General features: G+C 42.2%; 1 protein-coding gene and 1 pseudogene across 1 annotated transcript; both read right to left on the minus strand.

The window, feature by feature from the left end:
• Positions 1 to 11,659: 11,659 nt before the first annotated feature.
• On the minus strand, positions 11,660 to 12,088 carry LOC104609084 (UDP-glucuronate 4-epimerase 6 pseudogene; annotated as a pseudogene).
• A 9,641-nt stretch (positions 12,089 to 21,729) lies between these two features.
• On the minus strand, positions 21,730 to 26,007 carry LOC104609075 (AP2-like ethylene-responsive transcription factor ANT). The gene is made up of 9 exons (XM_010275290.3): positions 25,069 to 26,007; positions 24,294 to 24,966; positions 23,941 to 24,023; positions 23,753 to 23,761; positions 23,564 to 23,652; positions 23,386 to 23,459; positions 23,241 to 23,291; positions 23,066 to 23,142; positions 21,730 to 22,625 (listed from the first exon to the last, which is right to left on the minus strand). Exons 1-9 carry the CDS (start codon positions 25,382 to 25,384, stop codon positions 21,958 to 21,960), a joined length of 2,040 nt encoding a protein of 679 aa, XP_010273592.1. The 5' UTR covers positions 25,385 to 26,007; the 3' UTR covers positions 21,730 to 21,957.
• Between the last annotated feature and the right edge of the window lie 430 nt (positions 26,008 to 26,437).

Raw genomic sequence — 26,437 nt, forward strand, 5'->3', positions numbered from 1 at the left:
GTTTATTGAAATTTTGGGTTTAGAGGTATTGGGGTATGATAACGATAAGTCTTCCAGCAGTCCACGTACACCTTAGTTGTTAGGATATACTTTATGTCTATCTCTCTCCCTTGTTATCACATTATCATATCCTCTCTCCTTCTTATCATTTCTAGAATTTGTTTTGTAATTGAACTCTAATTCTACTATTATAAATACAGTCCTCAGTCATCGTATTCGGAGTGAGAGTCTTTTTCAAAACCTGTGTACTTTGGTATGGTATCAGAGCAAAACCTCGGTCCAACCATGTCAAGTAGCAACACCGCCACCACTACTCAAAATTTCCAAACCCAAAACCAAAATCCAAGGCTATCCAATGTAAACTTCACTCATCTCGTCACAATGAAGCTAGATAGGAACAACTATCTACTGTGGCACTCTCAAGTCTTTCAAGCTCTCAAAGGGACCGGATTACTTGGATATGTAGATGGGTCAATCCCATGCCCAACCAAATATCTCACCGTCATCGCCAATAGTGAAGAGTCAGTGACCAGTTCCAACAACATTCACAACCCAGCATTTACCATATGGGAAAAATAGGATGCCCTCTTACTAAGTTGGCTTTTGTCAACATTAACAAAAACTGTACTTGGCCAAGTAATTGGGTGCACCTCATCAGCAATGTTGTGGAAATCATTGGAAAAACACTTTGCCTCCAAATCACAGGTCTGAGTGATGCAACTGCATGTTAAGTTACAACATCTCAGAAAAGGTTTGCTATCTATGGCTGATTATCTCCAGAAAGCCAAATTTTTGGCTGACAGCCTCGCTGTTGTTGGTTCTCCTATATCTGAATTTGATCTTAATCTTCGAATATTGATGGGTCTAGGACCCCGACTATGAGGCATTTGTCACATCAGTAAGCACTCGCTCTGATGAATTGTCCATCGAGAAACTCAATGGAATGTTGTTAAATCATGAACTCCGGAAATTGGATTCGAATCCGGTCCATTTAGTGCCAATACAGCCTTTCGTGGGCCCAACAACAACAATAACAATAAGTCCCATGTCTCCCCAAATCAGTCCTCTCAATATGGATGACCCAACCCACCATGGGAACATGGTTAAGAAAATTATTCAAAAAAAGGGACCAATGGTCCTAATAATGGCCAACCTTCAGGCCCACAACGACCTTCAAGCCCATGTCAAATTTGCAAGTACAATAAATTGCTACTTTCATTATGAGAAGAAAGGAGAAGGACTCAAATCAGCCTTTACAACATCCTCCAACTCCTCTGCTGATCATTTTCTGTTTTTTGTGGTATCCGGACTCCAGAACTACAAATCATCTCACTGCCGATTTGAACAACTTAAAGCCGCATTTCGAGTATACGGGTACTGATCAGATCAAAATGGGTAATGGGACAGGTTTGTCAATCCACCACACTGGTTCTACACTCATTCCCAACCCCATTCGTCCCTTGATTTTGAAAAATGTTCTTCATGTTCCTTTAATTATCAAAAATATACTTTCAGTTGGGCAATTTTGCCATGATAATGATGTCTTTTTTAAGTTCCATGCTAACTTTTTTGTTGTAAAGGATTTCTAGTCCAAGAAGATTTTGCTCCACGGGTGGAATAAGAATGGTCTTTATCAGTTAGATCCAGGAGGATTCCTCAACTCAGTTCTAATTTTGCTTTCAAAGACAATAAATTGCCTTTTGCTTCTACGAAACATTCTTCTTCTGAACCTCTTTCATTAATTTTTGTGGACTTATGGGGACCAGCCCCAATTTCTTCTCATGGTTTTAAGTATTACATTTCATCTGTTGATGATTTTACCAAGTTCACTTGGACCTATCCGTTGCAAATGAAACTATGATTGAGAAACTTTTAAATTCATCCATCAAGGCTCTCCAAACTGATGATGGTGGAGAATTCCGTAGTTTTAAGCCCTTTCTTCTCCAACATGGAATCGTTCATAGATTGACTTGTCCACACACATCTGCCATCACAGATCCATCGTTGACATGGGCCTCACACTTCTAGCCCACGCTTCTGTCCCATTAACCTACTGGTGGGATGCCTTTGACACTGCGGCCTATCTTTTGAACCGCTTACCCACAACCGTGTTGTGGTACCACTCACCATGGGAAGCCCTCTTTCACTCCAAACTTGAATTGTCATGGTTGAAAGTCTTCGGATGTGAATGTTTCCCATGTCTACGGGACTACAATAATCACAAGTTTGCTTACCGCTCCAAATCATGTGTCTGTTGGGGTATAGTAGAGCCCACCACCATGGTTACAAGTGCCTTCATATACCCTCTAGCCGCATTTTTATTTCTCGGCATGTCGTCTTCAATGAAGACGCTTTTCCTTTTTCTAGACAACCCTCTTGTCCAACTCCTACCAGCACCGATACAACTGAACCTTCTATTGGCCTCCCCCCTATTCTTAACAGTCACGTGCTGCCTCTACACCCTCTTTCTCCCCATATCGTGTTGGGCCCACCATCTCCCTCTCTCAGTCCAAGTGCTATGAGCTCCCTTCCCATTACAGGCCCATCCCTCTCCAACCACCTTCCTAAATTCCTTAACCAAGAACCACTGACAACACCAGCCCCCCTATCTTTTCCACTAGGCCCACCGGGCCCATCCAACCAAGCATTACACATGCCTCCTCCTAATGAGCCCACCTCACGCTGATCACACTTCTCCTTCTCCTGCTCCCTCCCAACCCATTCTCGTACCTCCTCATCAGTCCACTCACCCCATGGTGACTCGTTCCAAAAATGGCATTTTCAAGCCCAAGGTCTTCTCTACTAGTCATCACCCCCTCTCTGACCTCACCTCTGATCCCTCTTGCCTCTCCAAAGCTCTCTCTAACCCCAATTGGAAATCTGCAATGGTTGAAGGGTATGCAGCGCTCTTGCACAATCATACTTGGACTTGGTTTCCCCACCCCCCAATTCCAACATTGTTGAGTGTAAATAGGTTTTTTATGTGAAACGAAATCCAGATGGTAGATCTCCCGGTTTAAGGCCCGTCTCATTGCAAAGGGATTTACACAACAAGAGGGCGTAGACTACACTGAGACCTTCAGTCCAGTAATTAAGCCCATCACCATTCGCCTAATTTTGTCCCATGGATGGTCTTTACACCAACTAGACATCCAGAATGCCTTCTTGCATGGGGAGATCTCTGAGACCATTTACATGGCCTAGCCGTTGGGGTTCCGTGACCCCACCAAGCCCGATCATGTTTACTTACTGCACAAATCGCTTTATGGGCTCAAGCAAGCCCCTCGAGCTTGGTATAAAAAATTAAGTACTTTTCTTTTTAATGATGGCTTCTCTTGCTCCAAAGTTGATACTTCATTGTTTATTAAGCACACACCTCACTTTTCTCTTCTTTTGTTCATTTACGTTGATGATATTATAGTGACAGTTTCCAGTCCAACTGCTATCTCCTCTCTCATCACTCGAATGGGCTCAGCCTTTGCTATTAAGGACATGGGCCCATTGCACTTCTTGCTTGATGTTGAAGCAATTCGCCTACCCACAGGACTATTTCTTTCCCAACAACGCTATATTGTTGATTTTATGCAGCGTCTCCACCTTAGGATGTGAAGCCCGCCCCTACTCCCATATTTCTGTTGAAATGACTTTAGGGTTAGGATCTTGGATTTTGGGAGTTCCGTTAACCAATAGAATGTGTGATATCTATTTGAAACTGCATTTTTGTTGTTTTTTTAAGAGGTAACTTTCATCTCTCCTTTTTTTTCCCTACATTAGTTTTCATTATATTTTTTTTCTTTTGTCTTTATTGTAGGATTCATTGAACCGATGAAGATGAAATCCATCTCACCATCGTTCTATTGTTGTTTAAAGACCTCTTGCATATCTCCATTACCTAGGGATTCTTTGTTGGCCTCTAGGGAGCTACTGACACAATCATGACAACCATTTCAGCTAGCATGAGTAATGTACTCATATATTGCTAATCCAAGTTTAGATTCCCCATTTCATTTCCCACATTCTTCTCATTTTTATTTTATTTTATTTTGTATAGTTATTTTTTTGGTTTAGCCCCTGCTTAACCTTGTTTTAATGATAATCAATGACAATGAATTGCACCCTATTGAACCCTAATTCAGTTTTGTCAATTTAGTCTATGCTTAACCTAGTTTTAACGGTAATCAATGGCAATGGCTTGCACCCTGTTTAACCCTGATTCGGTTTTTCAATAACATGATAATTATCTGTTTTGTGTTAAATCTAAATGAAATTAGTTACTGATGAGGGCAGATTTGGCCCTCTAGTGAAGTTGCGACACGTGGCACCTTGTGACAAGTAGGCAAGCCCCCAGGCAACAACATATCAAGTTGGTCCCCCCCGGGCACCGGTCTGGTTGGCCTGGCGCGACCTGGCGCGACCTGGTACGGCCTGCGTGCGACCTCGCGCGGCCTGGCCGGATCAACCTGCCACAGGCGCCGACTTGGCAATCTGGCCCGGACGCAGGCGCTGACCTGACAACATGACCCGGACACAGGTGCCGACCTGACAACATGACCCGGACACAGGCGCCGACCTGATGACCTGACCCGGACATAGGCGCCGACCTGGCAACCTGGCCGGACACCGACCCGCCGACTGACACAGGCGCCGACCTGGCAACCTGGCCCGGACACCAACCCGCCGACTGACACAGGGGCCGACCTGGCAACCTGGCCCGGACACCGACCCGCCGACTGACATAGGCGCCGACCTGGCAACCTGGCCCGGACACCGACCCGCCGACTGACACAGGCGCCGACCTGGCAACCTGGCCCAGACACCGACCCGCCGACTGACACAGGCGCCGACCTGGCAACTTGGCCCGGACATCGACCCACCGACTGACACAGGCGCCGACCTGGCAACCTGGCCTGGACACCGACCCGCCGACAGACACAGGCGCCGGCCTAGCAACCTGGCCCGGACACCGACCCGTCGACTGACAGGCGCCGACCTGACAACCTCGAGGAGTTCATCACCGTACCCCGGTTCTGACGGGATATGATGTCTTACAATTTGAAGGCTTTTTTACCCACCTAACCCGCGAGGGCACCACTATATAAGGACTCCAACCCCTAAAGCCAAAGGAGGAGAAAAAAGAGTATGGTAACCCCCGCTCTCTAGCTCTCTCATTTCTCTCCAAGCCCTCTATAATCAGAATGCTAACTAAGGCATCGGAGAGTCCCCGCCAGGAAAATACCCCCGGGTCCTCTGATTCAATTCCCGCAGGTCCCTCAGCTCCCGCCGTCTACAAAGGAGAGAAAATCACCTCACGCAGGGGGTAGTCGGGTAGCGCTGCACCAGGGAGCTCCACCATCCTCTGAGTTGCAGACCGCCTAGGAGCAAGTCAAGTGACGAGTTCGCCATCAGGGAGCACTACCAGGTAGTTCGCCACCAGGTAACACTGCCGGGCAGTTCGCCACCAAGCAGTTCGCCATCAGGCAGTTCGTCACCAGGCAGTTCGCCATCAGGCAGTTCGCCACCAGGGAGCACTGCCAGGCAGTTCGCCACCAGGCAGTTCGCCATCAGGCAGTTCGTCACCAGGCATTTCGCCATCAGGCAGCGCCACCAGGCAATTCGCCATCAGGCAGTTCGCCATCAGGCAGTTCGCCATCAGGCAGTTCGCCACCGGTCAGTTCGCCACCGGGCAGTTCGCCAACAGGCAGTTCACCACCGGGCAGTTCGCCACCAGGAAGCATCACCAGGCAGTTCGCCACCAGGCAGTTCTCCCCCGGGAAGTTCGCCACCAAGTAGCTCATCACCAAGGCATGTCAACACCAGGTCAAACACGAGGTACTTAGCCAAAAAATTTTACACATCCCAAAAAATGGTACGTGACCAAAAACGGTTACATCAATTGGCGCCGTCTGTGGGAATACGCTACGAAAAGCTAAGTTCTCATCCTACAAAAGCTAAGTTCTCATCTTACAAAAGCTAAGTTCTCATCCTACCAAAGCTAAGTCCTCACTTTTTTGAAGATATCACTTTATAGTTTACATTTTTTATGAACCCAAAAACTATGCAGGGGGCTAACAGACTAAGTAGCTCTACCAACCTTACTTTCGATTCAGATGATGCCTCATCAGTCCTCTCCGCAAGGTCCCCCTACAAAGATGAGCTCTCCGTGGCTTCTGCGGGAGTTGACAGCCAACAGACTACATAGGTGCCTTTACCGGTCGAGCCTTCCAAGGCTCCCGTGTGAGCTGGCAACCTAAAGTTAGTAGTGCTGCCCCCGAAGGTCGAGCCCTAGCAGCTTCTTGTAGGAGTCGGAGACCGGCATTACGAAGCTGATGCAGCACAATCATAGCTCGACACCTCACAGGCAAAGCCTACGGGCCACATCACTGCTTAAGACCCGGTCGCCTCTCCGGCACGGGCAAAGTCAAAAAAGAGTAGACCACGAGTCACTCCCAAAAGCCTACGAGCCACATTACTGCTTAAGACCCGGTCGCCTCTCCGGCACGGGCAAAGTAAAAAAGAGTAGACTATGAGTCACTCCCAAAGCCTGCAGGCCACACTGTTGCTAAATATCCAATCGCTTTCTCAATAGGAACAAAATCAGCAAAAGTGAACTATAAGTTGCCCCAGAGCCTAAGGGCTACACTACTGAAACCGGCGGAGACCCCCTCGTCTTACTGGTAGCTCGCCACATACAGGCAGCTCCCAAAGCCTAAGGAATTGGATCAAAACTTACTAACTCGTCGACTTACGGGCCAAAAGAAATCTACTCCCTTCGCTGAGTTACTCTCAGCTCAGGAAGGAGTGGGGGGCAATTGATGAGGGCAGATTTGGCCCTCCAATGATGTTGCGACACGTGGCACCTCGTGACAACTAGGCAAGCCCCCAGGCAACAACTTACCAAGTTGGTCCCCCCCGGGCACCGGTCTGGCTGGCCTGGCGCGACCTGGCCGGATCAACCTGCCACAGGCGCCGACCTAGCAATCTGGCCCGGACGCAGGCGCCGACCTGACAACATGACCCGGACACAGGCGCCGACCTGATGACCTGACCCAGACACAGGCGCCGACCTGATGACCTGACCCGGACACAGGCGCCGACCTGGCAACCTGGCCGGACACCGACCCGCCGACTGACACAGGCGCCGACCTGGCAACCTGGCCCGGACACCGACCCGCCGACTGACACAGGCGCCGACCCGGCAACCTGGCCCGGACACCGACCCGCCAACTGACACAAGCGCCGACCTGGCAACCTGGCCCGGACACCGACCCGTCGACTAACACAGGCGCCGACCTGGCAACCTGGCCCGAACACCGACCCGCCGACAGACACAAGTGCCGGCCTGGCAACCTGGCCCGGACACCGACCCGTCGACTGACAGGCGCCGACCTGACAACCTCGAGGAGTTCATCACCGTACCTTGGTTCTGACAGGATATGACGTCTTACCATTTGAAGGCTTTTTTACCCACCTAACCCGCGAGGGCACCACTATATAAGGACTCCAACCCCCAAAGCCAAAGGAGGAGAAAAAAGAGTATGGTAACCCCCGCTCTCTAGCTCTCTCATTTCTCTCCAAGCCCTCTGTAATCAGAATGCTAACTTAGGCATCGGAGAGTCCCCGCCGGGAAAATACCCCCGGGTCCTCTGATTCAGTTCCTGCAGGTCCCTCAGCTCCTGCCGTCTACAAATGAGAGAAAATCACCTCACGCAGGGGGTAGTCGGGTAGCGCTACAGCAGGGAGCTCCACCATCCTTTGAGTTGCAGACCGCCTAGGAGCAAGTCAAGTGACGAGTTCGCCATCAGGGAGCACTACCAGGTAGTTCGCCACCAGGTAGCACTGCCGGGCAGTTTGCCGCCGGGTAGTTTGCCACCAGGCAGTTCGCCATCAGGCAGTTCGTCACCAGGCAGTTCGCCATCAGGCAGTTCATCACCAGGCAGTTCGCCATCAGGCAGCGCCACCAAGCAGTTCGCCATCAGGCAGTTCGCCACCAGGCTGTTCGCCACCAGGCTGTTCGCCATCAGGCAGTTCGCCATCAGGCAGTTCGCCACCGGGCATTTCGCCACCAGGCAATTCGCCACCGGGCAGTTCGCCACCAGGCAGTTTGCCACTAGGCAGTTCGCCACTAGAAAGCATCACCAGGCAGTTCTCCCCCGGGAAGTTTGCCACCAAGTAGCTCATCACCAAGGCACGTCAACACCAGGTCAAACACGAGGTACTTAGCCAAAAAATTTTACACATCCCAAAAAATGGTACGTGACCGAAAACGGTTACATCAGTTACTATTATTATTTTGGGAGTTTTTGAAAAGTTTGAGAAGTTTTTTGCAATCTAATGGAAGTGGACATCCTTATTTAGTATCATTTGGGACGGACTGATTTAAGAAGATTGAGAGAATAGATTTCTTCTTTGGTAGCTTCTACTTCTAAATGGATTGCAATCTAGCATTCATTTATCTATGAATTTAGGTATGTTTAATGGTTGTTTATCAATGGATTCCAATCCAAAATTTTCAACAATGATCAAATTTGAAACACTTCTTGATCAACAACCTAGGCCCCCATATTAGATGCTTTTTGATGTGTCTATCTTATTTGTTGTTGCTTCCTATGGTCAGTCTCTTCCATCATGAAGTTATAGGTCTTTAGAGTGTCAACTCTCTCAGTAGTAAGTTGTAAAATCCAATATCAAGTCGCAAAGACTGGATTTGAGGTGAGAGATGTTAGCTATGATTTTTAAGTCAAGTGCTTTATTATTCTTAGAGGCTGCAGATATGTTGATTGTAATGGTATTGTAGAGGTTTTCCAAATGACTTTTGGTAGTTTGAGGTGATATGTTTGACTTATCCATAAACCCATGAGATATATTTCCAGCCCATTGCAATCAATAGTTATTCAGCTTCGATATGGGCTAACATCATTTTTATATTGTTTTGAATATATCCTTTGATGATTTTGGCATTTCTTGCCACTCAAATTGATTAAAGGTTACATATGAGGGCACTTGGGTACTTGAAGATCTTGGTCTTAAAATATGGATGCTTTGTTGCCGAACTGTTTGGAGTGGATAATGTATGAAACATCTATACCTAGCTAGTTGTATTCGTTTGGGAATTGGACCCACTATTTATAGGGTAAATTTAGGTTGGATTTTTTTATTTGATTTTAGAGACTTGAACTTAATTGATAATTCACAATCTATTTTATCTAAAAAAATGTGACCCACACCATGATATTGAAAACTTTTCTGCTGATTCTTTTTTTTTTGTCTTAATTAGGATGTTAAATTGGATTAGATTTGTTATCAAGAGAAATACTTAGGATGCAGCTTTTTAATCTAGATTAAAATTTTTTGTTTTCTTAGGCTTAGGTTGAAAGGAGTACAAATACATATGCAAAGTGTAAAACATTGTATTTTGTATATATTTGTATTGTACATATTTGTATTTGTACTCTTTCCAAACTGAGCCTTAAAGTTTTGGCTTTATGATATGATTCTCATATCATAAAAATGAAACAAATCTAAATTGAGCCTTAGAGTTTTCGTTGCCTTAGTTTGGAATAAGAACATTAAAAAGGAAAAAAATCTAAGCCGGAAGACCGCCAGTATAGCCATAAACATGAACTAAGGCGATGGTCTAGACTACCGTATACAAGGATTGGGCAATAGTTGGCAAAATATGAGTCGGAGGTCGGCAATATTTAAGGTGACGGTCCGGACCACCATTTAAATTGTTTGGCACGAACTAAGGCGGCGGTCAAAAACATCTAAGCTGACAGTCCAAACTGTTGCTTTTGACGATGCTAAGACAGCAAGCAGTACCACCGCCTTAGAGGTGGTTGAACTGCTTTAAACCAGCAACCAAAGGCGGCAGTCTTAATTATCTTAGGCGGCGGTCTTCAGCAAAGGCAACACCAACTTAGCTGGCGGACCAGAGACCGTCACCTTAGTTCTATGGCGATGGTCCGCCGGTTTAGACTGTTTTTCTTGAAGTGAAATCAACTAAAGTACCAACTTTGCCACCACTCAATTGTCAATTTCCTCATGATTGTACTTTGTAGAGATTCCATACATCTTTCTGCACTCCCAAAACCACAAGTGTTGAGATATACGCTTCACCAACAGGATTACAAGGAACTTTTGAGATATTCAATTCTTTGTAGCCCTGTTGGTGAAGCTTATATCTCAACACTTGTGGTCTTGTTGAGAAATAAGCTTCACCAATAGGGTTACAAAGAAATGTCGAGATACCATGTCCACTGGTGGGTGAATTGAGATTTTCTCTTCACATCGACTCATAGCATATCCTGGCCGTACATCAGCATTCATGGGGAGATGGTTCCAATACACGGTGGGATGTGGTTGTAAAACCGGTATGAGGAGTGCTTTACGAGGAGCAGATTCGGACTCCTGGTGGGTGGTGGATGCATGTGGTCTGATTAGATGGATGGTAGTGTGGGGATTGGGGAGGTGTGCCCAGCAAACGTGAAAAGGATTTGGCACACGTGGTTAGGACTACAAGTGGAGCAGATTTTACATGATTCAAATCACGATCTCGTTCTTTTAAATTCGATTGCCATGCTGTGTGACGAATGAACATGTCAATGTTCCATGAATGGTCTCATGTGCAAGGACTCTTGATTGGTTACATAGCCTTTTTTACATATGACATGGCGAACAACAAATTTCAAGTGGCATTTTGTCATTTAGATAAATTTAGGTGTTGTTTGGTAAGTCTTTTTAGAAAGATCATTCAATAACTTAGATGAACAAAAAACATATTGGGCTTTTAGGGTCCTGTCTTTAAAGACAAAGACCATTTGGTAAACAATTCGGTTTACTGGGCTTTTAAAAATGTGTTTAGAGGCTATATCAATGCATTGTTGTAAGCAAGCCAATTCTAGGTTGAATGTTCTGCTCATCTCAAGCACAACATCCAAATTTCCAACCTCACAATCTAATTTATCATAAGAATCCAATTGAAATGCTAAATAGGGATGACAATTTTCCTCATTCCCATTGATTACCTAGCCTCCCCAACCCGGATGGAGTTGGGGATGGAGAGTGAAGAAGTCTCCACCTTGCCCCGACCTTGATGAACCCTTTAGGGTTCCAAACCCTAACCCTGAACCCTTTAGGGTTCTTTCACCTACCTCACCATCGAGCTCCATATGTGCCAGACCCCAACCAGAAGAAACAACGTCCCCAGCAGAACGTGACCCATGAATGATCCCATCTCTGTAATTCTCACTTCAACCACTAATAAACTTTGATCTCTAAGCTTCTTTATTCTTCTTTTCTGCTCGTGATGGAAGATCAAAATCCCTATTTTCTACGGTCCAATTGCCGACGTCTATTTCTTGGAGTGTTAATCCAAATTTTCCTGTTACAATAACAAGGATTTCAATCTTTATGCTCTCTATTTAAAATCAGAAGTGACCGAAATTTTCAAGAATCGAACTCCTAGCTTAGATTTTAAACCGAACACAGGAACAAAAATTCGAAAATTCTTTTGCTCTATTTTATAGGTTTTTTTGTCGCAAATACTTTGACCTCATTCTCTGTTAGGTAAGCTCTTGTGCAAGATCGGAAAAACTGAAAAAGGGAAGGGAATACTTTCTGGTGAAAGTTGTTTATTTTATGTTTAGCTTAAGGCATTCCTTCACATGCTCTTTTCCGTCGTGTCCAGCGCGCCAAGGCATCCCTTCACGACGTCGTCGGTGTAAGTGAAGTTTCGGGCGACTTCCTTATTGTCCTGTGTTCGATAAATGGTAATGGGCTTGCCCTGAAAAATATCCTTAGTGAAGAAGAAGTAAGCCATGTGGAGTCGTCCCCACGGGCCGTAGACGGTGAAGAAGCGGAGTCCTGTAATGGAGACACCGTAGATGTGATTGTAAGTGTGAGCTATCTCCTCGCCAGCTTTCTTTGTTGCGGCGTACAGACTCGCCGGTTGGTCTGTCCGGTGGGATTCAGAAAATGGGTTATCGGTGTTCAGGCCGTAGACGGAGCTAGACGATGCCCAGACAATGGTGGGTTGAGCAGTGGGTACCCACGAAGCCAACGGCCCCAGCGACCAACATAGAGAAGCCATTGAATCTACAGGGAGTAGACGAGTGGCGGACTTGCTTCTCCCTCTCTCTCCCCGGTAATGGATGTTAAGCCGCCGCCGGGTGGATGGGGGAGAGAGAGGGAGAAGCAAGTCCGCCAGTGACACTCAAGAGTCAAGGGAGAGAACGAGTCACTAACGGCGTGAAGCATCCCTCGCATGCTTCAACCGTTTACACGAATCGGCGCGTCCTCCAATTGCGCAAACGGTGCCTGAGGGTGCCTGGACCGAAGCCGAACTCCCTTCAATGGGATTACTATGTGCCTCTAATTGCTACTTGCCCACCAACATTATTTGAGCAACAATTCCCCCATTTGATCAAAGGAAAGGAATAGAAAAAGGAGAAATGAAGAATCTAAACATCCTATTTATATGTGAATTATACACACAATCTAACAAGATCATTCTTATTAGATCTCACATATACCTCCTGCATACCTCCTCTCATAAGACCTGGTAGGTCTTCATAAGGTCTTTCTCTCTCTCCGCTATATAGTCATTATTTATAATATCTCCCCAACTCATTAAATCTCCCTCTTCCTCTTAAATATTTCTTAATCCTTTTTGAATCTATTTTATAAAGTAGGGGTATAAATTAGATAAATTGGATTAGGCCAACCTAAATATGAACCCTAACTTGACCTGAAACTAATGTAAAAAACTATATTTATCCACTAATACATGGGGTAAATCAATTTTCTTCTTATGTAAAAATTTAAATGAACCATTTCTTCTTTTCATGAGTTATTAGGTTTTCTTTGTTTTTATTAATTTAGTTAATATAGATTTGTTTCATGAATTATTTTGGTTTAATAATAAAATATGAAAATGTAGTAAGAAAGTAGTTTTTTTAGTATTTTATATATACATGACTAGAAATATAGAAAAACTGGATGAAAGTCATTATTATTTCATTTTATTCCCTGAATTGGTAATGAATCAATTAACAAAAATTGATGGGTTCAATCGGACGTTTCCACTCTCACGTATGTTATTGAGTTCAAGAGAATGGTTGGTAGGGGAGGAATGTGAAGAAGAGATGAGGAACGAATAGAAGCTCAATCTCTTTGTTTTCTTTGGAATGACCTTTGTACAGTTGTACAGGTTCTCTAGCTCACCGCCACTTGTCCCTCCTCTTTTTTGTCATTGGGTTTTTTAGGTCATGTTTGGGAGTGTTTATTGAATAAGTGCTTAAAACAAGTTCTTATTTGAATAAACACTTATTTATATTCGGCATCCAATTTTTTTAATTACTTATTTTTTAAAATAAGTACTTAATTTTATATTGGGTGTTTGGTAGTCTTTTTCTTTAATAATCACTTAAATAAGCATTTGTGACTATTTTGTCTTCCATTTTCTTTTAAAATTTTAAAATATACCCTTTGAAAGCACTTTTATAAAAATATTTTTATGAAAGCATTTTTACAAAAAAACACTTTTATGAAAGCACTTTTACAAAACACGTTTACAAAAGTACTTTTATAAGTCTTTTATAAAGTACTTTCATAAAAGTATTTTTATAAAATGCTTTTTTGTAAAAGTGCTTTCATAAAGTTCAATTAGAAATAATTTTATAAGTGGTATTTTAAAATTCAGCTAGGGATAACTTTGAAAGAAAAAATTTGAATAAGTACTTATCACTTAAAAAACTATAAATTTTGAACTTAAAAAATAAGCCCTTATTTTTAAAAAAATCACTTATTTAAAGACTTGTTTCCCAAATACCAATAAGTTCTTTCTTAGTTTCATTAAAATACCAAGATTTAAGGATTTTCTCTAGTAACATCAAAGTGCATGCTAACAACAGCTAATGGCATTTTTTACTCTTAATTAGTTTTAAGTAATTAACTTTTTTTTTGAGTTTATAATTCTCTTCGGAAATATTAATAAATTATCAAATACATGAGTGGCAAGCCGTTCAAGCTCTGGGCCGGCCCAACGAGCGGAGGACATAGGTGCTGCTTTGAGTGTATTACTATTGTCCAAGAAAGTCGGTGAAGCAAACAAAGGATGAAAGGATGTATGTAGTGTAACCGGGAATTAGTAACTGTCCAATCTCCATGCTTTTTAGTTTTACAGTTAATTGTCAATAGTGGTTTTTAAGTTTTAACTTTTAATTCTGAAGTTTGAAGCCTCGAAGAAGGGTAACGTGGTCATTTAGAAAAAGAAAAAGTAGAAGTAGCCATGTCAGACTAAGGACGTAGCAATAATGATGAAATTGATTAGCGGATCTAGAGAGAGATTCGGAGATAGCTGTAAATGGTCAAACTATAGCAGTCAACACGACATACACCTGAAATGGTAGTCCACGTGGCATATAGGTCCCGGTTAAAAGTCACGAGGCCTATAGGCCCAGTATCCTGAAATAGATATGTTGACAGCGACGTGTCGTTCCATTTTGTCAGCTGCACCCTGCACCCTGCACCCTTCCGTACTGTCTTGTAAAGTTTGTCTGGTTCGAGGTCGACAACTCGTCCTTCTCCCACCCACCCACACTCCACACTTCCTCTTCTCTCCTATACTGCCTAGTGCCTATGCGCTTCCCTTCTCCCTTCGCTTTTCTAGCTTTCTTTTGCTTTCCATTCTTTTACAATATTTTTTTATTTTTCCTTTTCGTAGTCCATTACTCTAGATATAAGAGAATTATAGATGCATGGATGAAACTTGAAAGAACCACCCAGAATCAAATAATTAATTTTAAGGATACAGGGGATTGAGAGTTTGATGATGATGATGATGATGATACCCGACTCCCGCCTTCATTCCAAGATTCAAGGTTGACACCTGTGCAAAGCAAAGGTTTGGTGGCGATTGGGCACATCGAGGTTCTTACTTCTTACCTCAGGTTCTGCAATTGGTGGCCCACCAGCACCAGCTGTGCACCTGCTTCTATTACCCATCCAGGCTCCAGCTTTGATATTGTATTCCGACTGTGGCCCACCAACAAGATTCCACCTAATAAACAAAAAAAACAATCCCATCCCACTTGGCCACTTCCTTCCCTTTCAAACAAAACGTTTATCAACCATTTTATCTTCTTTCTGTGCTTATTTTGTCAAGTGCAATACAGAGAAAAAATCGACGACGACGATGATGGTGGTGCTCATCAGTAATAATTACTCAACGTTATGGTTCCTGATCGACGTAAGGAATAAGTGGGCCTTCTCATTCTTCTTTTATATTATTCCACCTAATTCAGCTTCCGTAACCGGTGAACGATGACGATGATCGTCTTCAAATGCTCGATCCGTTTGTTTTCTCCTCATTCTTAACAAATATGTACACAGATACATACAAATAATACAAAGTACCAGGTTTTGTACTCTTATTATTTGTAATTTTGAGGCCCAAAAGAAATTAATCTTCCACAGTGTGAAAGTAATATATTCAGCAACATATTTATCAGCTTTAGAATAGAACAGAATCAATAAACTATATAATTAATGTAGCCCATGTCCATTACATGGGACAATATAGAAAACCCACCGACCCGACCGAGGTCGTCCAAACTTGTTTTGTAGTGTTGAGTTCTCAGATTTGTCACCCAAACGGTGGTCCAAGCGAGGAATGATCCTTGGGCTTGGGCCTTCTATTCAGTGGATTTAGGGACCACCATCAGCAGTGCATCCAATGGGCAATTTGTAGCAAGTCTTCCTACTTGGTCTGTACCAACTACCAACCAAAGAAAAAAATGCTTCTTTCCTCTTATTATCACTTTGATAGATTGTTGAAGGCTATTTGTTCATCAGTCCATTTAATTGGAGAGAGAGAGAGGTTCTAACTCGGAGCAAACCGCCGAAACATAGCTTAGCTTAACCACCCATATTTTGTATGTGTCTGGTTAGTTACATTTACGTTTTTTCATTCAAAGTTTATATTTTATTTGTTTATAAAATCGAGAAAAAATAATAATTATAATCATTTATAACAACTAGGTATCACTAGAAATTACGTCAGCATAACAGTGAAAAATACCTAACCGTTTGAGGAAACTTTAAAAATACCTCAAGCGGTAAATGAACACAAAAAACCAAAAAGTCACACTTTGCTATTCTCGATGCTTAAGAAGAATATGAGAAGAGAACTGCTGAAGTGATGCCACATTGGCACCACAGTAACAAAAACCCTCTTTGACGGGCATGTTATCAACAATGGTCGTGGAGGAAAGACAAAGGGAAAATCACACATGGATAAAAGTATGATTTTCATTCCCCAATTTTCCATTACCAAATTTATGTCCATCAAATCCACTGGTACTTCTACACAAAAAGAAAAAAAAAAAAAGAATTCCTGGTACAAATCTCATATTTGTATTATTTAATATTTTGGTTGTATTTGATTGCAATGCAAATATTTAATATTTTTTTTTTCAGTTTAAAAATGTAAAATGTAACTTTGTACTTTTATTCTTGTTTGTTTGAAATCAGTACAAAATATAGGCTTCATCGTTAAGACTATGTTTGCTTTGAAGGAACAGAGAAGGAAGGAAGGAAAACATAGAAAAGCCTATATAAAGTTTGTAAAATTTTCCTTACATTTTCCTTTCTGTCCTTACTTTTTCCTTCAAACCAAACACAGCCTAAATGTCTTAAATTTTTTCTCAAACACAAATTTTTTATATAATAAAATGGGTACAGCAACGAATCGGGGTACATAAATTGCCAGATTTGACATTTGTATTTGCAAACAAACACGTCATTAATTAAGAATAAAAGGTTTGCCTGATTAATGAGTGATTACATCAGTCATTAATCAGAGATCAAGCATGCATGTTTATCTAAAGAACATGTAGTAAAAAAATAATTTGGGATAAACAGATTGCACCACTTCAAAACTCTGAATTACACTACAGGCTTCAAAAATTCAAAATTTAAAATACCTCCATCTAAATACTAACTCCGAGTTGCCACCAACGGGTACGGTAGAGCTAAAATTTGTTGGGTGGATTGAACAGTAAAAACCCCAATTTAACATATTGTATCTATTCACACGAGTAACCGATCACATTCTCGATTCCGTGACACACCAAATGGGGTACTCTAAAATCTGGTTTGGCCTTGCTTGTTATCTTGTTTATTTGTAAGAAGTAAAATAGGCAGGAAAATATAATGTGTTTGGTTTATTTTATGTTTTTTCATTCAACGGTTGTGCATTATTTGTTTACAAAACCGAGAAAGTTAATATTTACAATCATTACGACAATTAGACGTTATTAGACATCACATCAGCGTAACCGTGAAAAAATACATAATCGTTTGTGGAAGCTTTAAAAAATAACTTCCTCAAAAGGTAGACATGCACAAAAACCGAAATTCACTTTTATCATTCTAGATGCATACTAAAGAGCAAGAGAGGGGTACTGTTGAAGTGGTGCCTATGTGACAACATTTATTGAATAAACGTCCATAGAACCAAACCGAGATCAGCTCCTCACAAATGGGCACCTCATAGGCACGTCCACCGTGCATTGGGAACATCTCCCATAAATAATAACTAATAAGTATGGGAGATGTTCCCAATGCATGGTAGGATGCGCGTGTGAGGCACCAGGTGTGAGTAGCAGATCCAGTCTCCATGGAACAAAACACCCTTATAGTCGTCACTTTATCATGTTGTGTTACATGAAAGAGAATGGTGGGAGGAAATGTTATCTGTTTGGGACGTTTAAGTTAGGAAGAAACAAACCGTTAAGAAGCAGCATGATGTAATCCCACAATTCCACTTTATATGAGAGAGAATCAAGATGGAGGAGAGGTGCAAATTTTGCATCAGTCAACACCGCTAAAGGGTGCAAATGAGAATAAAAAAAGCACATTTTGTATCAGGTTGGGAATTTGAGCTTCTACATGCCTCTCCAAGAGTATTGTTTCCAATATGGAAATTAAGTGTACATAGGGGTGGCAATGGGTTGATCACCCATTGGGTTAATTTAAATGGGTTGGGTCGAGTTGGGTTATGGATAACCATTGGGTTAACCACAAATGGTACATGTGTGAATTCTTTAGCCATTATTCTTTAATTTTCTTCATTTGAGTGTGAATTTCTATTAATTGTTAACTAAAATTAATTTCACCTTGAATCAACATATTTCACCCAAATTGACATAAATCCAAATCAACCCAACCCAAGTCTCGACCAGTCCCACTCAGTTCAGCCTAGTTCAAATTTGAACAGACTCGATCACCTAGGTTTCATCTATTTGGGCTGGCCAGTCTAGTCCGATCCGGTCTGAATATCCGAATCAGATCCAAATAACTTAGGTTGATTAACTTGACTCGGTTTAGACCAACCAGCTCCGTCTAGAACCCCATGCATAGACTTATTCATGGGTCAGGTAGCCCGATGGGCTGGCCCGACCCCTGGATGGGCTTGAACATGAGTTTTAGACTGCAGGCTTTACCTCGAGCCTAAAAGCTCGCTCGATTTCTTTTCTAGACGGGCTCGGAATTTGTCAAAAAAGCCCACCCCGACTATTATATAGTTTAAACCCTAAATTCCCTAAATTCCTAAGCCGCCTAACCCTAACCCTAAATTCTTTTCACTTTTCTTCTCATTCTCAGTTTCTCACTCTCAGAACCGGTGAACCCAGTCGCACCGTTTTCACTCTACGACTTCAGGCACCGGCGGCCGGCGCCACCAGAACTACTCTCTCTCTCTCTCTCCGGCTGGCACCATTTTCATCTTCTATCTTCTCACTTTTCTTCTCACTCTCAGACTCTCAGAACCAACGAACCCAGGTGCACCATTTTCACTCTATGAACTCAGGCACCAGCAGTCGACGACACCAGAACTAGGTCGTCTCTCTCTCTCTCTTCGGCTGGCACTGTTTTCATCTTCTATCTTCTCACTTTCTCAATTTTCATTCTCAGTCTCAAACTCCAAGGAACAAGTGAACTCAAGCACCATTCTCCCACTCCCAAAGGCAAACTCAAGCACCGATGCTCAAACTCCCAGGTCGGGCTTCGGGCTTTTTATGAGGGCCAGGCTCGGACCCAAGTTGTAGGCCCATTGGTCAGGTTGAGCTCGGGATCGGGCCTGAAAAATTTCTGTTAATGAAGAGCAAAAGCCCGGCCTGACCCATGAACATGTCTACCTGTGCAACCCAAAATAGACTAGTCTGGTCTGAACAGAAATGATCGATCTGGACTGCCCACCTTGACCCGATTCGAATCCGTCAGGTCAATCCCAAACCTTTGCACACCCCAATATGGACCGATCTGAGCTAACCCATCATATGTTGAACTGGTCTGGTTTGGTCAGAGCAGACTGGTCCAAATCCAACTTGTTTGACCACTCTTGATGTGATTAGCTTGAAAATAAATCCAGTTAGATAGTTCAAGTTGGTTTGACCGATTTGAGTCTCAGTGGTTCGGTCAAACTCAAGACCTGAACATAGTCAAAAGACTTCAAGTGATTAATTGCTTTTTATTCTCCTTGTAAAAGTAATATGCATGTGACTTGAACTTTTACCACCTGTGTAAATAATAACTTACATGGCCACTAAACTATGACCAACTTATTTGTCAAAAGGAGTTAACTTTTACTTTGAAGTACATAAATATAAGATTAATGGGTTTGAGTGGATTAAATTGGGTCAATACAGGATTAGGTTGAATCCAACCCATTTAATTTTATATAACCGGATCATTAATGGATTGGTGAAATTAGATGAATTAGATTGAAGTTCAACTCAAACGAAACCCAACCCAACCCACAGAATTGCCACCTATAAGTGCAGAACTCCAAAATAATCATTTTTAGATAGCAAACAACCCTCCGATGGAAGGAAGAAGGATAGATTGAATTGCTTGTTCCATCCGGCTACCTTGATTAGTATCTATCATTTCACTCCGAGACAAAGGTTAAACGGAAAGATATAGGGGATTTATACAGATGATCAATAGTCTATCCAAAACTCATTCTCAATAGGGTACTTTAAAACTTAACTATTGTATCATTACGAATAAGCATAATTCAACCTAGTTCGGTTTGGTGCAAACGTCTGATAAAGAGTTCCCAAAACAACAAGCCAAAGAGCACATATGTATATAAACACATCCCATTTGAGTCCCAATAAAGCAAAGGTCCACTCTTAATAAAAAGCATTAAGATCCTTTTGTAATTATCCCATATGAGATTTAAGTAAAAATAATAGGAGTCGAAAAAAAAAAAAAAAACTTTTAGGAATGGAGGGAAATAAGAAATTTTAGCTTAAACTAGAGTTTATGTGAACATAAATTATACCAGTGTTAATGTGTGCAATTAATTAAAAAAGACCCCAAAAAATATATGTATGAAAAAATGCACGCTAAAACTTTTGAATCACACCCAAAGGTTACTAATAATACACCAAGCGCATCCATCCTAAAGCAGCCCTCTTTCTTTTTCTTTTTGAAAGAAGATGTCTTATTTAATTTCCTTGATCTTGGCACATTGTAGCGGTTTATTTTTTATTTTATATTTTTAGTACTGGAGTTGGAGTTATACAAGGTTATTAATGTCTCTAGACTCTCTCTACACAGCTTTTCCAAATAAATAAATAAAGCTTGGGCCGCTTGACAAACACTGCACGTTGTAATACTTGAAAATCTTTTGAAAAATGTCATCCAACAATCTTTTCAAGTCCTAAATGTACTCGAGGGTTACTCAACCAACCTATCATTCCCCTTACTTGGATGGGGAATGCGCGGTGAAATAAATGTCACAGCCTCAGCATTCAGAAAGCTACATTAGTCAAATATTAGATTTAGAATTCTCAAACCAAATTGGTTCTTAAAACTCTGGTCGTCATCATCTACTCGAAAATACAGTCATTGGTTTCTTCCAACCATTATATGAAGGAAAATACAGCTATTGAAACGTGTATATATATTATCACACTTGGTTAAACAATTTGAATCGACCAAGTGCAGATGACGAGGTCTGCATTGAGTAAGAACTTTGAACCAATAACCCATAGTACCGGCTAAAAGTAAATTTTTAATGAATTCCTACTATATCATTCAGCTAGATTTGCCGAGGTAGTAGAACTTCCACCTTTGATTACCAAAAGAGGGAAAAAAAAAATCGGAGTCATTACAAAGAAATTGCTTCAATTTCCAATAATACCCAATGCAATGTTGTTCCTTGAGTCAAGAATAGGATGGGATTAGTTGCTTTAAGCCAAAAAGAGTAAGCCGTTTTCAACCGGAAGGACCTTAATGAAAATAGCAGACAGATATCCAATTTGTGAATGGTCATAAAGTCTTGTAATTAAACCAGTAGTACCCACCAAAAACAGAAAAGTGGCCGTGGGAATCCACCTATAACCCTCGACAAAAGTTCATTTAGGAAACTAAAACAGAAAAATGGTAATGATGACTCAACTCAACTCATGACAGTAGAGAGGTGTGATCAGCCTCGAAAGCAAGACCCATCTGGATTTACATTACTGAGAAGCACACTGAGCTGGCTGTGTACCTGGCAGAGGACCCAAAAGCCAAAAGATGGCACAGTCCTCACTTCTCGTTCCTCAAGTAGCAGATGGGTCACCACACCACCTCGCTGCCATAGAATTTAACCATTGCTGTTGCCCTCAAATACCCCCCCCCCCCCCCCCCGCCATTTTGCAAAATCTTTGTCCAATATGGGCCAAAAGTGACTGTCTGATAAATTCTTTAAGCTTTGGTTACAGACAGAAAATTGGTCCCACAACCTCAACTTCCATTAATCCCCCATTTCAATCTTCTAACTTGAAGTAACTTCCTCTCCCTTTCCGCGTGTATATATATATTTTTTTTCTTCTTCAGCCTACTTTTTTCTCTTCCGTTACTAATGCCAAAAAAGAACTTTACAAGTTTTTACCACACAGGGGTTTAGGCATCGGTCCAAGTAGCGAACAATGGCATATGAGACATGCCAATTGTTGGCCTCAACTGGGCTGATGGGATCCATAAGTTCATAGGGTTAGTAGAAGCATTATTGATCAACTTGGAAGCCGAAGGTGGCTTTGAAAGGAGTACCGAGAGGCCGGTCTTATCAGGGCTGCCTTCTCTCGAACTGCTCAAGCTAGTGACCAAAGAGGATGAATTTGACAAGTGGGTGGCCAGCTTTGCCGACTCATCGGCTCCTTGGGGTGAGTTCACCGTATCGATCCCGATTAGATCATGCAAGGCCGCTGAGATAGATGGGTTCCTGTAATTCCCCATGCTCATGGGTTTCTGATCAAGAGGCTCAACGCATGCCGTTGGTTGCTGATGTGAGCCCTGGAACAACACCATCTTCCACTCCGGACCACTTCCACTGTTCTCCTCTGATAAACTAGCTTCCCCGTTGCTAATCTGGGCCGAAGATTGGTGATCGACGCCCTCATTGTTGGATTCTATCTCCTTGTTTCGTCTAGCAAGTTCTCCCGCCAGAAGAGTATTGCTCGCCATGATCCGTTCCACATCGTATCTTGATATGTCAAAATTGGTGACAGCATTCACCCCACGAAACTTGATTGCAGCGATATCATAGGCTTCAGCTGCTTCCTCTTGGGTACCTACAAAGTTCAGATTTTGAGAACTTAAGAGTCCTTACTCCTTATTAATTCATAAATTAGCTTTAAATCAAACATAAATGAGTGGAAGGTTTGCAGAGATATCAGTTTCTTTTCATCTGCTCTGAAAAAAAAAAATAGATAGAAAAAAGAAATTGAAGCCTTATAAAAAGCTCCTCCTTTCTGAAAATCAGCCTTGTACAATCTGGGCATAGTTGCTTATCAGCCTTAATAAAGCATCACAACTGACAGAAAAAAAAAAAAGATAGTTTTTATAAGATGTTCAAAAAAAAGGGGGCCTACGCGCCGAGAGCATTTCTCTGCGACTTTCAGAGTTTGATTTTTTGAATACGAGATGAAGACGACTCAAGGGCATCAAGAACAACGCGAATAAGCCCGTAAAGAAACCCAGTTGTCAAGAAATTAAGCTTGGAACAACTTACTGAATGTCCCAAGATAAAGGTCTTTATTTCCTGCTACCCTGCCAATCCGAGCTTGCCATCTTCCATGTTGATGATGCCTGTAAACACAGCAAACGGATATAGATATATCAGAGGGACAACTCTTTCTTTTTCAGAAATATGGTTGTTTTGATGTGCAAGAAAACCAGCAAAATACCTTGTAACTCCTCGGTACATTGAAGCCCCTCTCGAGAACCCACTGCTTTTCCTGCAACATCGAGAAGAAAGGATGATATTTTTACAAAGCAACAAGGGAATACGGGCAACATAACAGAAAGAAGAGGGAGAAGAACTAGAAATACCTCCTCAAATGAGCAACATATTCCTGCCTGCTCATGTTCTTCATTTCTTCAAGTTCTTCCTGGTAATTTTCCAACTGAATGATAATAATAAGAAAAAAAACAGTGGAGTTGCATTTCAGTAACTCGAAAACATCAATGGACTGATGATATGATAGATCCAGTGGACATAGGATCATACAGGGAAGTTGATATGAGTGGAAGGTCCCCAATACTTGAGCGCCGCCAGGTCATAAGCTCTTGCCGCTTTCTCTTCCATATCATAACCCCCTGCAGTTCATAACAAAGGAATGAGTAATGACTAAACGAAGATGCCAAATAGGGTCTTCGATGAAAAGCGTCGTTAACGCTAAGAAAGAAAGAGACTTACCCAGGTAAACTGAAAAGGCGTTATTATTGATAGGAATGGCATCCCCGAAGAAGCAAGAACATGACAAATCAGAATTCATAGTCGTAGTCAGGCCAACAACACAAGAAGTCTAAAAATTTGCAGGCCTAATGGAAAGGAATACTTCCAAGAGAAGCTGTAAATGGGGTGTTCCCTTTTCTCTGACTAACCTTGTCTTCCTTTCCTGGTCTGCCCTTCCTTCTTGCAACTGTTATCCCATAGATGGGCTTCATACCTACCAGTCCATCTATGCCTGATGGAGACAAATCAAACAGGCTTATTAATAAATTCATAAGAAGAAAACAAGGTGCAAGTGCAGAAGATAAACAAGGAAAAGGACGAACGATACAAAAGATAAATAAATTAGTTCAGTGCTTAATTGATAAAACTAATAAGAGAGACTATTCAAGCAATAAACCAGAAATGAAATAAAACAAACCAGTACAAAAACAGCATGAGCAAAACAGGAGAACCCAAATCAAAGTAGAAAATAAATGGAAAGAAGAAATTGGCTTGAACTCACCTTGTGACCCCTCTATACTGCGACGTTCTCTGTCCAAATGTGTCGATGGACTTCCTATGAACGGGTTGCTTCTGACCCACTTTCCCAGACCCTCTCTTCTTTGTTTCCAAGGCCACACACTCAGTTCCAGTGGGTGAAATCTGATGTGGAGCTGTAACACAGCTAGACTGTGAACCAGGGCTCATGGATAAGCTGAGAGACTGTAAGTCGCCATAACCCATCGTAACGATAGAGGAAGACCCTCCCCCATCATCACCCATGCACCCGGTCATTTTCTGCTCCAATGCATGGTTAGTGGAATAGTGCCTAGCAACCCAGGTCTTAAGGCCCGGGATCCCATCATCTGTCATTGGAGGGAGCTGGAGACTGCAGTCTGATATCTGTGTCTCCTTGGGTTCCTCCTCCAATGCCGTCTGGTACATTTCGTGGCCTGTTAGTCCAGAGAAATATGGGTTCTGTTCAACTTGAATCTGTTGTTGCTGCCGAAAGTGTTGTTGGGGAAAGTGAAGAGAGTGTTGTCTGTTAGTCTCGGACTCGGAATTTTGCTGGTAATACATGCTGTCTAAGCTAAGAGCCATGGCTGCTTCTCTGTCATTACTCCCGTATTGATGGGTTCCCATGGTTGCACCACCTAAGAAGTCCTCCAGTTTTGGGGATGAAGTTGGAACCATCCCTTCACGCAGAAAAGTAAAGAAAGAAGGTTCTAGAGAGGTTTACAAACAATGCTATGTAAAAATAGAACCCAAAAGATAAATGAAGGAGAAGAGAAGCAGACCTTCTGGCTGTGATCTACTGAGAGCTTCCATGATGCATAGAGATCCATCAGACTTCAGTGGCATCACGGACAAGTGGGAGTAGAGCCCACCATTTTCTCCTTCAACCCCATAACAGATACCAGAGTTGTTTAGCTGAGGAGAGAGAAAAAAGCTTGTTGGCACTGCAGTAGAAACAACTACAGGAGGAGCCTGTGATTGATTATGTTGTTGATGGCGATGATGAGGGTCGGAAGGAACCTCCATGTTAATGTGAGGTGAGAGAGAGAAACCCAACCAGTTATTGTTGTTGCCGTTATTACTATTCATGGATTTCATCTCCTTCTCCCCCCCTTCCACACCTCCCGTCTCTCTCTCTATCTCTCTCTCTCTCTCTTTAGTCTTCTTTTTTCTCACATCTGGAGATTCTTAAAAGGATCTCTTGCTGCAAGGGAACTCAATCATTGGAAAACGAATAAACTAATCATTCCAAAATCTCTTGCTTCCCTCCATTTGAAATCTGGGGTTTTTTGTTTTCTAGCTGCAGAACCCATGGAAGAAATGTATCCATCTTTCAAAAGCAACCCCACTTGAATCTATTCCGCTCCCCGCTCGCTCCCTCTCTTTCAAAAGCTCTGTAAAGAGAACAAAACAAGTCCCTTTAAACCAAACAAAAAGAATGAGCTCTAGCAAGCAATGCTGGGTAGCCTTCCTGCATTCCATAGGGATCTGTGTAGTTGAGAAAGACCATGTTTTTTGCTTTCTCCTCACCTTCTTCTCACTGCCTTTTTCTTAAGACCCTTAAAAACCCATTAAAAAACCCGATGCAATTAAAAACCAAAACCTGCTCCAAAGTGCAAACCGACCTATTTTCCGAAATAGGTTTTCATGGCTTCCTCATTACCCCGAAACCGTTTAATTATTTTTATATTTTTACCAAAAGTCTTCTTCTTCCGCCCTTATCGACACGCAAATCTAGTGGTTACTGGTGCGAAGGGTCAGATAACCAAAACTGGGTTGTTTTTTTACAGACTCAGGGCCTTGGATAGATTTGAAGGAGAGAAGACAACTGTCCACCCAGTCACTTCACAACAGTACTAGCTTCAGTACGAGTCTGTAACTCAAGGATCTAATTAAAATTCAAAATTAGGGAAAAACTATTGTTTTCAACTTATAGCACTGCAGGCCAACTTGGTTCTACTTTCAAGACGGATTAGGATAAAGGCTTTACTAAATAAAATATAAAAAAATAATAAAGCAATAAGTAATATAACTGAGCATTATTGTATTAATAAAAACAATATTCCAACTTATCTCTCTCGCTTGCAAGTAGTCAACACCTGGTTTTCCAGACAAAAAAGCGAGAGTGGGGTCTTCAGTAATGAAGTAGAA

This window comes from Nelumbo nucifera, chromosome 5, assembly GCF_055504915.1.
Source record: "Nelumbo nucifera cultivar China Antique chromosome 5, China Antique-T2T, whole genome shotgun sequence".
NCBI lineage: Eukaryota > Viridiplantae > Streptophyta > Magnoliopsida > Proteales > Nelumbonaceae > Nelumbo > Nelumbo nucifera.